The sequence below is a fragment of the Leptinotarsa decemlineata genome, unplaced genomic scaffold (assembly GCF_025532065.1).
Source record: "Leptinotarsa decemlineata unplaced genomic scaffold, Ldec_3_MD MMD2_P_RNA_scaffold_2, whole genome shotgun sequence".
In the NCBI taxonomy this organism is placed as follows: domain Eukaryota; kingdom Metazoa; phylum Arthropoda; class Insecta; order Coleoptera; family Chrysomelidae; genus Leptinotarsa; species Leptinotarsa decemlineata.
In genome coordinates this window covers 20641212-20659331 of record NW_027412529.1, presented here as the reverse complement: position 1 = coordinate 20659331, position 18120 = coordinate 20641212, and the positions used below count along the sequence as shown (strand labels likewise).

Here is an 18120-nt window from a genome sequence, read left to right as displayed (position 1 = left end):
GGATACGGAACGAAGAACGTTTTGGAGCAAAGTTTGAAGTTGGGAATGACTGAAAAGAATTACGAACTTTCACCTCGACTTTAGATGGTCTTTTTGAGAGTAATCAGTGGCAAAGCACAACAGTGATTCAAGATGAAATCTTTAAGAACATCAAAGGTAGGAATATCGTTCGATCCATAATCAATTTTAAACCTCGAGACCGTATCTGAATCGAGTCGTCAGAGCAAAATATTGAAGAGAAGAAAACTTCATTGATCTGTTGGAAAGTTAAGTTTTTCAGAGCGGCGGGATTTTCCGTTTGTGTCCAACAATTTTCGAAGGTTATAGGAAGTTACACCATTGCCGGTAAATTTTTGAGCATTTTCCAATTTCTGATAGTGAGCTGTGACTAAAAGTCTTTTATTCTCATATCGATTCAGTAACGAGTTTTATGTAACAATATAATTCGGTTCACTGATAGGGTTACATTACGAGTGGTGGACCAGATAATGACGTGACAAGATTATTGAATTTCTCAATGTTTTTTAGGTACTGAATTTCATGAACTAAACTGTTGAACATGTCTATGGAGGTTTTCCACTGTTTGAGGTTTCCATCAAATTTCACTAGTTCAATTTTTGTTAACTTTACATGACTGTTGTTACCTATTACATTATGAGCAAGATTTTCGACACCAAATAATTCATCATGAATAGATTTTGCCTCATAATAGTCGTGATAGAATGCCATGAATAGATTTTGCCTCAAAATAATCGTGATAGAATGCCTGCAATAACGCTTATTATTATTATGTATTTGGTTATAATATATTCTATTTCAAAATTCCTTAAACTCTTCAACTCACAAAAAGAATATCACTGGTCGATGGACAAAAACCATGTAGCTTCACTAGATAATTAGACTGTATTATAATATAGAATTTGATTTGATGAAGTTCCCAATAGAGATTTATTCAGAACACAAAAAAAGAGCGAGAGAGATTACGTGGCTGTGGTTCTTACCTGAGTGTATGTCGGCTCTAGTAGCGGCTTGTAGAGAGATTCCTGGCTCTAGGATGATGAGCGTAAGAACCCGTTGGACCACATAACACTTCCTGGCCAGCAATTTTCTTGATTTATTGAGTAGATATTCGAACAAAACCTGAGATGCTTTCGGTGGTGAATCTATAAGGCGAATCCCATTCGTTCTGTTGCTGATTAACTGACCAACCAAATATTATTTCTACGAGGAGCGCTCCATATATTTCAACAGAATGGGAAACAGCCGAATTCCGCGTTGAATACAAATTTTTCAAATCAGTGGAAAATTATCAATAGACAAATACACAAAGAGAAAAAAATACCTTACCTACTAATATTATAAATGCAAATGTAAGTTTGTTTGTTACGGTTTCACACGAAAAATACTCAACCGATCATCATGAAATTTTGTACACGTGTTCGTGGAGGTATTAGAAGCAATATAGAATACTTTTTATAAAAAAAATATTTTTTATGTAAGATAAAAAAAATTTTTCAAAAAAATCTCAAAATCTAGCTACTTCAACGTCATCTAACATTCCAGTAATGAAGTTCCAATCCTTAGTACCGTAATACCGTCGCACTGTATTATTCACAGTCATGGCAATATCCAATCCAATCCAATTGATTATAGTTTCAGCTGTTTGGAATTTTTCTATATTTATTGTTATTTTCTTCTGTCACCCGCGAGTGAAGCGGGTTCAAGTTCGGAACTAACTACCTTTTTTTTAAATAGGACTATGCAAAGTTATTTCTCAATTATGAGATAAGACCAAACCATCGACGAACATTCAGTACCAACTGAGATCCGAAATTTTGTAAATGCGCGTTGAGAATATTTTTTCCTCCCGACGCCGACGGCTCTCCAAATTGATTAGAAGATGGAAATAGGTTATTCATGTAATTTGAAACTTTACACTGAAAAAAACCATCAACGGTTATCCAGTATAAACTGAGAAAATGCTTGATGAATATTCAGAAATATTCAGTAGACTTGGTAACGTCGCGTCGCCCGAAAATCCTACTCTATTCCTACTTTCTTACTAACGACATGTCGAGAAAACTGGATAAGTTCACTCTAATGCGTATCTCCTGATCCGTGCTAGGATTCGCACGTTGAAAGATCAGACCTCGTTATCCACAGCTCGCACCAGTTTAAAATTTCTAGGTTTGCATGGATATGACAACTGGTTGATGAAAACTATCTATCAATATTATCAATACTATGAGATATTCTAACATTGTCCCTTTATATCATTAACAACATTTATTTCATATTGTAGCAAAAATTCATAAGTCCTTTGTTTACTGAAAATCATTGTTATTTAGTTAAATTTTGTATAACTTGTTTTGAAAGAATTGTCCATCTCCTTTGGTTGCTTGTTGATTAATTGCTTTATGACGTTCTCTGCTTACTATCTCTTCTAGAACTTCACCATTACCTCTAACAAGTCTGAAACAAAAAAATTATATAGAACTTCACCATTACCTCTTGAAACAAAAAATATATATATACAGGGTGTCCCTGGACTTCCTCTTTTCCTCTCGGGAATGTATAGATGGGGTCAAAATATCACCAGTACTTCATATAACTTTTTTTCCTAAAATCCTTCGTTACCAAGTAACGGGCCCTCGAAGTTACAAAATGAAAAATGTTTTTCTTTGATAACTTTTCAAGTGAATATTCAAAATCATCCAAATTTTGGTAATTGACTAAACAAATGAATTCCTTCGATGAGCTTTCATGCAGGAGTCAGTTGTTTTGCTACAAAGTCAGGAACGGACTACCCCCGATGGTCCACACCCCAAAACTTTGAAATGACAGATATTTTTCAATATTTTTCAACAAATTAAGGTGACTTGGACAATTTTATGAATAAAAGTACTCGTGTGGAAAGTCGATCGGAGCAACGAGTCTTGAGAAAAATGTAGTTTCACTCGACGACATCAAACCCGCTCGTCCACCATTATTTGAAATGAATAATTATCAAAGCAGAAATAATAATGATAACGTTAATTCAACAACACTTATAACAGGAATAATACAAAGTATGCTAAAATGAAGTCGTAAACAAAAAGTACAGTACCTATATGGAAGTTTAAGTCCGAACACCACCAACACCTCTTTCAACACCATCTACAAACAGGTCACAAGATTAATTTTGAGTCCACAAAACAGATAGCACAGGTGCAAAACCCAAGAATTCGACAAATCAGGGAAGCTATCAAAATCGAAAAACAAGGTCTCATCAACAAAAGGGATGACTCACTAAACATCCCAAGGATTTGGAAAACAATAATTAAAAACAACGCACAAAGACAACCACAAACCAATAATGAACCATCGCAGGTAGGAGAACTGCCAGAAGCCATTAACAACCCTCAGGTAGAAAAACAGGTAACAAATCCATACAATTTAGGCAAGCGAAACCATATAAAAACACCACAAGAAGAACCTAACATCAGTTACACCTCTCGAAGCGAAGCAGTAACACGTCTTGATAATGCCATCTGAGATGATGGCGAAACGTTGACTATCGAATAGTACACAACGGATGAACACCCGGAATAGTTGATATATATATATATATATATATATATATATATATATATATATATATATATATATATATATATGTATATATATATAAACCCAAAAGTTAGTGAAAGGTTGCTTTGTTATTTTCACCAATGATAATAAATGAAAGATAAAATTTCATGAAAATTTCAAGAACCTGCCTGTCAATGTCACATGATATCCAGCTTGTGTGTTATCGAAACGCATCTAGAATTAAAAATATGTTTTTGAAAATTGTTCAATTATTATCATGGACAGTGTTATCAATTTTCATCAAGTAACGGGTCAGTTCATTCATAACACGCATTTATCATTGAAGATCGGTTTAAATTATTTCCTGAAGGTGCCAACTTGGTTGGCACCCTCATGAAATGCGTTAATTCTGGTATGAAAGAAGTGTTTTTGTTGAATTCATTATATGCCAAAAGTTCCCACTCTAGTGTATTTTTATTTTCTTTTGTTAGTGTTTACAGTTATGTACTTCATAGGTGTATAAATACAATTGTTTGAAAATTTCACAATCAAAGAAGTATGCTCTGATTATTTTTATTACATGCTCATACATTTTTGCCAAACCTTTTTTGATACTTCAACTTTTACAAATCATACATTTTTCTACTAAAATTCATGGTAAAAAATTGAAATAAATACCACAGAATAAAGGTGTTGATATAGTTTCTTGTGGAGCATTTTACATAAACATGTTGAAAACATTAGGCAACATCAATTTGAACTTCTTGTATTCTTTAGTATTTTCCAATTTTTTTGAAGTAATTCATGAAAGATTGTATCACATGGCTCTCCTAGTTACAAGAAAATACACACACTGTTATTACTTTATTTGCAAATATTCATGAGGCCGTGGATTTTTTGAATTTCTTCCTGACGTTTCGCTGGCGCGAGTGGCTACCTTCCTCAGAGGTTTATACATCCTGAGTTAATATATCTTCGATGGCTAGATATTACGGCTGCGTAAAGCGTATTTATGTTGACCCTACAGGTAGTTTGGTGAGCTAATACCTGTACCTGGCTTAGGTGAATTACGTAAAGCGTCTTCATGTTGATTCAGGTAGTTTGGTGTGATAATACCTGCACCTGGATTTGGTAAATTGTCAATAACGTTCTTTGACCATTTTCTACCTGCCGTCATGCTGTTTGATATTCTTGTGAGCATTGTTTCCAACTTAAAAGTTATTTTGTCACATTTCCTGTGTTCTCAACTAAGAAGAATCTACTTTTTTCTTTCCATTACTACATTAAATTGGAAAATCTGCAATTATTATATACAAAATCTAATATGCATGTATTCACCAAGTTTTAAATTATTCACTTTTAGAATCGAACAGGTGATACTTGTATCAATACAGAATTGTTCAAACTTGAATATTTTTAAATTTCTTCTTCTTCCATCAATGTTTTTTTTATATTTAATGGAATGAAAACTATTTGAAGAATCTTCGAAGAGTATTTTGATATTTTTTTTTTAGATGTCGCGTTTCTTTTTGCAACAAAACCCTTTACCTGAGCTCAAAAGCATTCAATGGGATTAAGTTCACAACGATGAAGGGGCAGACGCAGTATAATATTATTTCATTCCTTTGCTATCTTGTCAACTACATATTCCATGAAACGAGCTTTATTCAAACATACTATAGACAATAGTACTTTTTTAACCATACTCACATCAAAGAGTATGTTTTTTGTCGAACCCACTCAATGATATTTGCTTTTCTCCATGCATTAGTTGGTACTCTTCCAACTTTTCTGAAATGATAACTTGGATTATCCATCGCAATAATGGAGTTATTTTACAAACAAATTGCCGTTCATGTTTTCATGGTAATCACTAGAATGCTTCAACTGAAATATCAGTAAACCGCCCTCAACAAAACCATCAACATTGCCAATATAGGTGATAATCAGTCGCTTTCTTTTTCCAGAAGGAGAGTTTAATCCGGCACACCAGCCTTTTTAAAAATGCTTGACGCGAACTTGTGAAGTTTTTGTCTTGCCACATCTTTCTAACAGTATATATCCTTCATTAATTCAAGTTTCATCCAGATAATAAATCTTTCTATTCTCACGTCAAAATTCTCTTAAGTGCCTCAGGTAATGTTTCCTCCAGAAATTAATTTCATCATTTTCGGAGAGCTTTTTCCTGTTTTGTTTCCCAAATGAAATTGAATTCCTTCGAAATTTTATACAATTTATTTCTGCCTATCATTGAAGACATATTTAGGTCTCCTTTGAAGGCTCCCATAAATTTTCGAGGGGCGGTATTTCTTTCTTAAAATAAAATGAATGTACTGTTCTTCTAATTGCATGCATTAGGGTTCACAAATCTTTAATTTACGATTAAGTTCTTTTTTCCATTATCAAAATTTATAGTCAAAACATGGTTTGTCCATTAAAGATTTATGAAAGCAGATTGAAAGAGGAGTTCAGCTCATACCGACTTCATCAGCTGCTTCGTAAACAGCAGTACAAAAATTTAGGAACAATTCATCAATATTAGGAATAAAATATGCTTTAGGTGAATATAAAATTTTTCATGAAAACTCACTTGTAGATTTTCATCCCTGAACAGGGGATTTAGAGGTATAATTTCTGGTTAAATTTACTATATCTGTCTTCAATACGCCCCAGAGTGGTGTTACATACCCAATCTAGATCAATAACGCTCTGACCGACTCTACTACAGAATGTAAAATCATCTATTCAATCTCTACTAGTTCAATAGACAAAATGACAGAATGTCAACCTGATTTTTTTCAACTTCTCTACTTATTGACGGTTGACTCAATCTTCAATAACCTGTAACTTACTATTGGCAAAATTTCTCTCTTAATACTCACATTTTTTTCTAATGTACATACCTATGACGTCCTGTAGATTCTTCATACACTTTTGTGACGACAGACTGCTTCTTATCCCACTCTTCTTTAGTCATAGGTACCATAGATCTGTCATTGTTCTGTAAACTCAGTGGAATGTCCATACAATTTGCTTCTGCCTCTTTCTTTTTTTGTTTTTTCCTTTTTTCTTTTTTTTTCCTGTTCTCATCACTAGAAGAACTGCTGCTGCTACTATCACTGCTGCTACTGCTAGTACTTGTAGAGGATGATGTAGAAGATTCTCTTTTAGTTTTCTTCTTTTTTACATTTTTTGAATGTTTTACTTTTTTAGCCAAAGTTTTTTCATCTTCTGATGATGAATTACTACTTGAGGATGATGAACTGGTAGATGAATATTTCTTATGTTTCTTTTGAATTTTAGCTACATTTTTCCTTTTAGAAATCGTCTCTTCTGGAGATGAAGAGTCACCTGAAAGTGAAGATGAACTTGCTGTTGAAGATGATGAGGAAGATGACGGGCTCAATGAAGCAGTGGAACTAGATCTTTTCTTTTTTTCTTTTCTTCTTTTTTTTGAATGGCAATCTTCACTTTCTGATGAGTTACTATTCAAAGATAATTTTCTTTTTCTAGTTTTTGTCTTTTCCAATCTATACGATTCATTTTTTTTCTTTGATTTGGCTTTCATCAGCAGTAGATAAATTACCTGTAAATGGAAAAGTAGGCTCTAAAATAAATTGAAACGTTTACTATTATTTATGCTTTCTGTGGTTCTTTTAATATAGCAACTTGAGTTGGCGACCAGAACACTCGGGTCATGGGTCCTAGGATGGAACCTTGAGGGACACCTGCTTTGACACCTCCTACATTTGAGTCGGTTGAGAGTCTTATAATTTGCTTTCGATGCAATAAGTACTATTCAAACCATCTAATGCTTCTGTGCTCAAAACCATAATGTTTCAGCTTCCGCAGTAAGATTCCTTGATCAACGAGGTCAAATGCCTTGGAAAAGTCACAGAATACAGCTGCTGAATAGGAACCAGAATTCATATCACTATAAATCTTATGCAGAAAGTTAAAAATTGCATCACTTGTATTTTTTGTTGTTTTGAAACCCATACTGCTGTGGACTCAATATGTTATTATTATAGAGAAAGTAAATTAGCCGCCTTTTTATGATTTTTTCAATAATTTTGGATAAGGTCGGAATAAGTGATATAGGTCTGTAGTTTATTGGATCATCCCTGGCACCACCTTTAAAGAGCGGAATCACTAGAGAAGTTTTTAAAATTTCAGGACATGAGCCATTCACAAAGGAATCATTTATCAATGAGACAAGAACGTTCAAAACACAATCTGGCAGTGTCTCAAAGATTTTGACAGACATTTCATCAATACCTGATGTTCTTTTATTTCTAATTTCTCGAATAACCTCTTTTAATTTGAATTGAAGGGGTTATATTTTTAGGAGTGATTAATTTTTTGGGAAAGAAAGTTTTTGGCTTTCTACTAGGTCAATGGGGATTAAATCAAATGTTTGACCTATTTGAACACCCTTCAAATATTTAATTGGATCGTTGCTCGAGACTGTATCAACTGCATATTTTGCGGTTATTGAACAATAGTGGTTGTTTAATGTTGTGGGACTTATTGCTGTGTCAGTGGATTTTCCTTTAGATTGCTTTCCTCTTAATTCATTAACTATATTCCACCCTTCTTTCATTTTATTATCAGCATTATCAAATCTATTTTGATTTTTTTTTCGCAGCACTTACCACATTTCTATATGTTTTCCTGTATTTATTGAAATATTTAAGGAAACTTTAATTTTTTGCATATTTTCGGATATAATGCAGGGATCGCATATTTATTGATGAAACTTTTAATCCTCTAGTCAACCAAAGTTTCTTTTTTTTATATTTACTTTTATTTACTTATATTTACTTCACACTTGCTGAACAATAAGATGAAAATAAAGTTAAATTACTTGGAGTACACATATCAAGTACTATCTGTAGTAACACAATTAATAAGCATACTAACGAAAGAATATCTGAGCATGTTTTATATTTCAATATTTCATTCAATAATGGCATATATTTTATTGGTGTGGGGGATCTTCGAGCCACTCAACAAAAATATTCACCCATCATTAAAAATACTGAGAATAATAGCGAAAAAAAGTTTCAACAAACATTGTAAACCATTATTCAGGCTATTTGGAACACTTTCCTTTCTGTTTTATATATAAATGTTTGATCTTCATGAAGGAAGAAATTTCCGAAGGCAGTATGATCATAAATGAAGAAATACATAAATAGTACACAAGAAAAAAACTGACATTCGATTACCTAAACCGAGAATAACTAAAACTTATCACTCTAACAGATATCTGGCAATAAAATTTTACAATGATCTTATTAAAAACTCATTATATATTTACATGTATAGCAACGCTCATTTTCAGATGTTTCATCATAGTATGGTTTTAACGTATGAATTAACACTATTGTGTAATAGCATGAATAAAATATCGATCTGTCTATCTATCTATGTTCTTTTATTATATGGAATAATTCTAACGAATCCTATTTATGTTTTCGGAATTAACTGATTGTTCACCTAAAAGACCAATAAATACCTATCTATCTATCTGTTTTGCTTGTGTACAGAGAATCTTGGGGGAATTCTCGCATGGCAGCTACACTATATCGTAAATCTTTCCTCACTGTCGTCAACCATGGTAAAGTGGAACAAAAATTATGTTTTACGTCTTTTTCAAACTCGAAACATGTCCAATTCCCGCAAGGCAGCTAAATTATAGCATAAATGTTTTCCTCATTGTCATGAGCCTTGTAAAGTGGAACAAAAATTATGCTTTAGATCTTTTTCAAACTCGAAAAATATTCAACATCGAGCACATCAGAAGTGAAGAAGATGAAATAATATTGTTCTGGCATATGCTGAAATGAATCCAAATGTTTCAGTTCGAGTGTTAGGTTGATAAGAGTAAAGTTTAGAGAATAAAAAAAAATAGGTACCACCCTTTCGAAGTCCATTTGGTGCATGGCTTGTGCCTCACAGATTTTGAAAAAAGGATAGGATTTATCCAGTGCTTTCAAGTTATAGTACCTGATAAATTCAGGTGTCCTAAATCGAATCTCCTGGAGTGATGATAGCAAATTCCATAATAATGTGTGATCAACACACATACTGGTCTAATAATAGTTCTCATCAGATAGCAAAAACTCATTTTCAAACAATGTGCAGTCTGAACGTGTGGTTTGGACTTTATAATGAATACACCATTGGGCAATATATTTACAGAGATGGATATGAAACAGGAGTCCAATGCCTGTTTTCCTGATTTGACTTCTTTATTTTTTCTATGGGGTAATCTGAAAGGAATCGTATACCAAGTACTTTCAGTAAATTTGAAGAAAAGTCGATAGAATTTTTGATATATTTCATTAAAAATAACTGTAGGGGCATTTTGATTATAAAAAATATTACCTCTCTGTATTCACAATAAACAGGAGACTCAAGTGAGATATACAAATGTTGCGAGTGTGCTATTTGAAAAAAAGTTAGAGTTAGTTACTTAAGAAACCAACATTTTTACGATTTCAAAGGTGATCTCACAAAGGCCATTGTTTCATTTTCCCAGGTTTATAAGTGACACAGATATTGCTTGTTGACTAAATTTTGGGACAGCTCATATATTAATTTCTAGATGCATTTCACTAACATACTAGCTTCCTTGGTAGCTACCGAGCAAACTACTGTGTTGGCTAAAAGCGTCTAGAAATTAAAGTGTTTGTGAAAACCGTGTAATTATTATCATGTATAGTGTTATTGATTTTCATCAAGTAACAAGCCAGTCCATTCATAATTTGTGTAATTTGTAATGTGCGTTCCAGATATAGCTACTAATTTACTACTAAAGTATGTTTCACAATGAATTTGATAAATGAAATCACAGAATCGGAAGATTAAATTGTTATTTGCAATGATAATGAAAGTGTGCATAGAATTATTGAAAATAATCAACATTATAGCACACAAAACACATAGATGTCTCATTATATTTGTGATTTTGTTCAGAGGAAACTTATTGTTGTAAGTTATAGTGAGTCAAATGATATGGTTGTGAACATTTTAACCAATGAAAAACATCAGCTTTATGTGCACGAACTAAATATTAAATCTCCAGAAGATAATTCTATAAGGGAAAGTGTTATAAATCATAATTGAGTTTAGTGTACTTTCATAACTTTGTACTTTGTACTTATATATTTCAGTTAGCTATTGTATTGACAGATGTCAAATTATTGTAATCATAAATAAGCGTTTTAAACTCGTAATATATTTAAAATTATAACTGGCTTGTCTGTTATTTCTGCACACAAACTTAAGACCACCAGCTTTTGGTTGATACATTGTTGATTCCCAGATTAAATCAGTTTGCAGTGAAAACATCCCTAATTCACGAATTTTTTTTCTGCATCAAATAGATCAACTGAAGGATAGAAAACATATTAGCAGATATGAATGAATTTATTAATCCCAACAAACATCACATGTTTATAAAAATTATTACTAGTTTTTCCCAACACCAAACCGTTATTTTAACACCTCGACATGTATTTCGATCACCAAGTGATCATCTTAAAGAAGATCAGTTTTATCTTCCAGTAATGAAGTACAAAAAATGAAAAGGTTGAGAATATGAAATTGATTTTCAAGAAGTCAACCTGTCACAACTTCAGCTTGATCTAAACAATGTGCAAAACATACTGTCAACCCAAAGACATATAACTTCAGATGTGGAAAATTAATGCAAACTCTCAAATATGGAATACCTTCTGTTAAACTGAGATTAAACTGCTGCATAGACAAACTTGAGCAGCCATATCTCGTGAACCAATCTGAAGCCTTCCTAACCTTATCAAAGGAGCTCTGGCCTAAAATTTTTGTGAGAATTTAAGCAATTCAAATGCATATTTTTCAAATCACTTAGTAATATTCATAAAAAGTACCTTGTTTATGTCAAGGTAGCCTTCATTAACAATGAAATATTGTGAATTTGGTTTATATACAACTTAACACACTTCAAAAACTCACTGTTTCGAAAATGATTTCGATGGAAGAATAATGTCCAATGATCCAATATTCAAATCGGTGTTATGCCTATTAAGTTTGGTGAAGGTATCTTCATACCGATTATTTATTTTCAGATGGGATAGTTATATATGTACTTCCTTTTACAATTTTAAATAACACAAACTAACCTCTAAAATAAATGATGACAAACAAACAAACATGCAACGTTGACAGATTCCATTTGCATTTGAATGATGCACAATCAAAATTTGGATACCACCAAAAGATAGTGTATGTTTGAAAACATAAGACATCAGATTCACTTTTAATGGTTTCAAGTCAAACAGCAGCAGTAAACAATTAAAAAATTAATAAATTCTTCATTGGTGAATAAAGTACTGTTAAATCATTTATCTTGAGTCATGTAGTTCAACTATGAGGATCCAAAATCCAAACCGTAATTGGTTTTTTCATGGGTCTTTTTCTAAAAGTGAGACCTCTGAGTTGATTTGCTTCGTATCTTTATTGCATATGAGTATTATAGGTGTAATGGGTAACGTGTTTGTGACTAGACGGAAACACCGTTCGGTAAAGACTAAAGACATTCGGCCGAGAAATTAAAAGGTCTGTCTGTGCATGATTTTTCTGATTACGAAACTTTTGTCCGTAGAAAATACTTAAGGTTTGTGCTTAATTGAGGAGATTGTTTTAGTTTAATAATAAGCTACTAGATACTACTTCATGAAAACCGTTTTTTAAAATATATGTTATTATAAAAGTTAGTCGTCGAGAAGTATTGTTACAAACTTTGATTTCACCTACTTCTATGATTTTTCCACCACATTCAAAAGTTTATTTTATATTTAAATTGGATGAATCTGTTTACCGAAAATGTCTAGCAAAAGTATGAAGGCAGCTCATATAAATATTACAGCAAAAGGAAATTGGAATAGAGCTTATCTGATATAGAAAATAAAACATTAGCACAAACAGGACCATCTGAAAAAAATACCAATATCTTCAAAACTTTTGTAATATGTAATATCTACCGCGGAAAAAGATTCCACATTTGTCGGTCGAGCTATTCAAATGTGTCACTATATAGGTTAACTATCATTTCATTTGACCTAATGAGATAAAAACATATTTAGACCGACGATTTTTCTGAAGGTCGTTCGTGGGCTCATCTTTTTCTGAAAATACACAAATCAGAGCTGTTGCAAAAGTTTTGCAGTAATATTAAACGTGTCGCGCAGAAGAAAATGAAAAGTCTACAAAGATACTACGATCATTTGAAGGTAGAAATGAAGGCGTCTCGCCCAATTTGATGAATTCATTCCATTGAAAACCAAAAACAAGCTTTGCCACATTTTGAAGCGAAGCCGATATGAAAAAATCAAATGGATGAAATTAGAAACATAGCAAACGAGACATTTTCAACATTTCTCATTTATAAACTCCACCACATGGAATTTCAAACTTTGGACTCAGATATTCATACTAAACTCAATGGTATAATACATATAAAGTTATAATATTGGGAAAAAATGTGATACCCTCTTTTGGAACAGACCTTCGAATAAAAAGAAAGAAATGGGCCCAAGGTAAGGAAATATTTCCACTCTGAATTCAGTTCGAAGAATTCATATTAATTGATTAATGAAATTCAAGATATTCCATTGACCCACAATATTAGTGGAAAATCTATTGAATAAAAAAGCAATCAATCCAATAGTGAAACAAGAATTGTTTCACTATTGCGACTGTGTTTGTCGCAAAATCATTTCCAATTTAACCACATATTTTATTCATTCAGTGAAGGACTTATAATAGGAAATCCAGTACCCCGCTGATTGTTGGATATTTTTTTAATGATATAGATATGTTGATGATATTCTAGTTTCTTTCACAGAAAAAATGAACTCTTGAATTTCATCAATTCTCTGCGCGCTATCCAGAACTGAAACTTAAAAAAAATATAAATGTACATACATACACACACATATACATACATATATATTTGAACATTATTATCAACATGAACATTAATGTACTCATCAGATAATATATCTATACAAACAATATTTTGTTTAATATATTTTTTTGAAGCATTCGGTAGCTCATTGTAAAATTTGATACTTTTATAATAAATCGAATTTAGCACAATATTTGTTTTCATTTTCATTAATTTCAGATTGCCTGAATATCTTGTCAAATGGTTGTGTTGGTCACCATTTGACATTTCATCAGTACCTAACTTATTTCATGACCGTATCAGTTTGACTAACACAGGTTGAAAACATTGAACACTAACAGTGAAAATTCAATTGAATTTTTTGTAGGATAAATTACCTAGTATGAAATATTAACGTCCTAAATATATCATTTAACTTCGTTTTTTGTGTTAGTTTTGCGATAGAGGTGTTGGCTTCAACATGTCCCCAGTAGTTTAACTGAATGAATGAAACATTCAATGAAACAATAAATGAACCATTAGATCGCATATTTATTCATAAGGAAAGCCACAAACCACAAAGAAAACTATGAAATAAACAATAAATTGAAGTCGGTCTGCGTTGCGGTAGATGTAGCACCTCCAAGAAGTATTATCTAGAGTTTGTTAACTGCATGTTAACTGTTAACCTATCAAATATACAGGTGTTGTTAGATTATGGTTTGTGTTTTCGACAAGGAACATTCAGCATGATTTAGGACTGATGGGTCCAGTTGATATGTCGAGAAGAGTACTTCGACCACGCCACTGAAGATGACTGCCATAGTTGCAGTTGAAACGTTTGGAGATTGTAACCAAAGAAGACCACGACAAAACCCGGAAACCAACCAAACCAAAACATTCAGCATAATTATGAAAAACATGGCAAACTAGTAGAATGCCAATTGCAAACCAATTTTCTAGAAACTTTTGCCTTTGAAGTTAAAATGCTTAAAATACGATCGCTATTTACGTTACATTTTTGGAAGCAAATAATAATTTGTTGACAAAGGTCTGCTGCGGTTTGTATAAATCGGTAGAATATATTTTAGGTGAAATTTGTCGAAACCACGAGTCAGATTGACTCGCACATGGGATTTTATCATCCAAAAAAGGATTGATGTATAATATATAGGTGCTGATATTGACCATTACTGTGGACCAAAGTGTTTTCAGTTTCAGTCACTTTCTGAAGAAATTACAAAATCTCAACTTCAGTGATAATTGTTTGAGCTTATATGTTTATGAAACAATACTAATAAAATTCATAATTATTATATATTTTTAAAGTATTTTATACATATTTTCAATTTACAAAATTTTCCGAATTGTTTTCTCTAAAGAATAACTGAAACGATTCAGATGTTACCCAAGTACACGTATACTTGGTTTACTTTATTTGAAGGATGTAATAATTAATGATTTCCTTCTCTTTTATTTCCACGCCACGCAAGTCCGATATCTTCATTGAGGTTAACTATTTGGGTATTCATATACAGATATTTCAAAATTGGGATAAAAAGAATAATGCTTTTTATATATTCGTTTATAAAACAACAATATAAATTAATTGGCGCTCCGGGGCGACTTCATTGATTCCAGTGGCGCATTTGCTTTTTCATCTGCAGAAAAACCCGGAAAAACCTTCAGCACTACATTATCTGAAGATCTTGATCTGCCAATGTACTTTCTCTCATAAAACAAAATGTAGGGTATTTCTAGAGGCTCCAATAATTTCAATACATCGTCAGAACACTTTGTGACACGACTATCATCAAACTTAAACCGGAATTAATAGTGTTAGATTGGTTTCCGTGGAAACAAGGATGAAATCAAGATGTATAGAAGCCATTGTTTTTATCAATTCAAAAACGCGACGCGAGAAATGAGATATTGACTCAAATATATGCACATGTTGATTGATAGTGAATAAGTCAAAATGTGTCACGCGTATTTCGTTTAGATCTTTGATTTATGGACCATAAAGTGAAAAAAACTGTTTTGGTACCATTTTATTCCCAAATGTAAAAACACTGAAAATTGATGTGCCAACTTGACATTGTCAAGTAGTGTCACTTGGAGTGTACTCATCACATCTGTGAATGGAATGCTGAAATTTGGTATATCTCTACATTATTCCTTTATCAAGAGTGAGGCAAGGTTCCAAATGACGCGATAATGACATTCTTGAGGCTAGTAATTGTCTGCCTGAAAATTTCGTCCAGTTTTTACGAACATAATAAAATGAAGCCAATTTGACTAAAATATTTCCTTAATACCCTGACGAAATAATTTCTGAACTTCAATACAATTATATATACGATAAGCTTCAACTAATTCAAATTTACCGTTGAAATAAATATTCAAAATTCAGATAAACTTGACCCCTCAACATCAAAGTTATAGCCACACAGATTACAACAATTACGATTAGACTTAGAGAAATGATGTTTAGATAAGTATCTTGACAGTTTCCCCGCATTTTTTTACTTTCTTAGACATCCACTTGAGCGGTGTACAATACATTAATTGCGCTATTTCTGAATAAATGACAGTTACCACAATCGAAACAATTTGTTTTGTTGATTGACATTAATTTATATAAGATTCCACGTGTTGTTTCACCGATGAACTGCATTTTTTTGTTGTTGTGTAGCTATTTTTCCGCAAAAGCCAAGTATCTGGTTGTATGTATCTTTCAAAAGATATAACATGTCTTCACATTTAATAAAGATCATTTTTCTTAGTGAAGAAATAATAAATTTTGACATCTGACATTACAAACGATTGTCTTGGTATGGATATTGTGAAAGACTGAACCACATATATAAAAAATCATTACAGTGGTTTTTGCTGCATTTAATTAGTCTCGCTATTACTTGCCTTTCTTCAAACTCAACAAGCAAACTCAAAATGTAGCAAATATTACCGTAACAGATTTGTCCAATCAACAAATGCAAATCCTTGTTGAAAATACAAAATTTAACGCCAAATGTTACTATCGTTAAAATAGTTCAATTTTTCATATATTCCAATGTATTTACTTTGACCTCTATTGTGACGCAATAGGATGTTTGCTCCTACGAGGTATACTGTTTCATATTATCTATGATGATTTTCATTCTGTGCTTTATTTGAAAGTTCTGGCAACGTTGGTCGTCGTATATAACGTTTCAACGTCACAATTTTCTGTTTGTTTTGAAAAATTGTTATGTTTTGGAGAGAGTTGAGTATTTACTTCTGAATTTATTATGATGAATGATACTAGATTTTTTGTTTGCAGGTAATGCCTTGTGGAGATTTTTTACTGCAAGGTTACAATAAAATTCACACGCCGTGTTACTATGAGTGATACTGATGATACAGAAGATTTGTTACTGATTCCTCCTGATTTTTTTGTGGTAGAATCTGATTCCAGTCTCGTGGGTCCTTATTATAATATTGTCAACAGTCTCATAAAGCAAGTAGATAATCTCAAAAATCGAATAACATCGATCGAATGTAATGAAAGTTTTTTGAGTAGTTCATTGGATTATTACATGGAATCTCCCCATAAAATGCAAAATTCTGTGAAAGGATTCAGAAAATATAATAGCACTGACGATATTTGTCTTCCTAGTAGTGCACAAAGTACTCCTCAAAAACCTCTCACAAAATTTAAATTGAATTCCTTACCAGCAAGTCCCAACTTGGATAGATTCAATATCGGTAGAACCTCAGGCCTAGATAAAGAACCTATCACAACAAAACTCAATGATCTTGCTAAAGTTGGTAGTACATTACCTACTAATCCAGTGAAAGAGGATGATCTCATGCTGGGAGAAATAGACGTCTTTTTGTCCAAGGTAAAAACAATTCAGAGACTGAATACTGCAAGAAATTTGGAAAATGAATTCAATAGGTACAATTTGACTAGCCAAAAAAATAATGATATTGATACTTCCCAAAAAAATGTTGATCAACAGCAACAAAAATGTGATATGCAATCAACAGCTATAAAAGAGCGTTCCCCTGTGAAGAAGAATACTTTTCAATCTGGTGATAAATCAGAAAGTGTGCCTGATTTGAAGAATGGTGTGGGAGATATTATTTACAATGATAGAATATCGGCTGTGTATCAAAGTAATTATGAAAAACACACAAATAGACCTGAGGTTACAGAAGAAAAATATCTTCTGAATTCAAACAATCATATGAATTTTACAAATGACTCATCAAGTAGCTTTGATAGATATCCTCTCTCAGATAGCAGTACAGATTCAACTCTGGTGACCCGATATGAGAGACATACGAGAAACAGAAGTGATTTGGTAACCAGCCCATTACATTCTAATGCCCTTAGTATTCTCAATGTACACAAACAATTATTAGAAACTAATGGGATAAAAAAACATGGAGATAAAACAAAGGATCCAAAACCTAGGAGTAGTAATACAATGGGAACTAGTATAGGCAAGAATCTAGGTTTGCTGAGGTTAGCGGATATTTGGAGTAACAATTCTGAGATACAATTGAACCAGTCACAGTTATCTCAGAAGCTACAAGAAGAAAAATTGCGACGGCAGGTAATTGAA

At 32.5% G+C, this 18120-nt stretch overlaps 2 protein-coding genes across 5 annotated transcripts in view; one reads left to right on the top strand and one right to left on the bottom strand.

Annotated features, from left to right (window-relative positions):
* Positions 1-2250: 2250 nt before the first annotated feature.
* On the bottom strand, positions 2251-11880 carry LOC111508304 (uncharacterized). 3 transcript variants are annotated; one of them, XM_023163754.2, is made up of 3 exons: positions 11742-11880; positions 6474-7156; positions 2251-2472 (listed from the first exon to the last, which is right to left on the bottom strand). In XM_023163754.2, exons 1-3 carry the CDS (start codon positions 11865-11867, stop codon positions 2349-2351), a joined length of 933 nt encoding a protein of 310 aa, XP_023019522.2. In that variant the 5' UTR covers positions 11868-11880; the 3' UTR covers positions 2251-2348. The 3 variants fall into 3 exon arrangements, with proteins under 3 accessions (XP_023019522.2, XP_023019524.2, XP_023019523.2); XM_023163756.2 differs by lacking the exon at positions 11742-11880 and adding an exon at positions 11562-11735; XM_023163755.2 differs by lacking the exon at positions 11742-11880 and adding an exon at positions 11575-11735.
* Positions 11881-16686: 4806 nt separating this feature from the next.
* The window catches only part of LOC111508302 (centriole duplication and spindle assembly protein centrobin), a 41822-nt gene continuing 40388 nt past the window's right edge, over positions 16687-18120 (top strand). For both annotated transcript variants that reach the window (XM_023163750.2, XM_023163751.2), the window contains exons 1-2: positions 16687-16771; positions 16830-18111. In XM_023163750.2, the coding sequence (XP_023019518.2) occupies positions 16891-18111 (1221 nt within the window). In that variant the 5' untranslated portion in view covers positions 16687-16771; positions 16830-16890. The remainder of the gene's footprint in view (positions 16772-16829; positions 18112-18120) is intronic.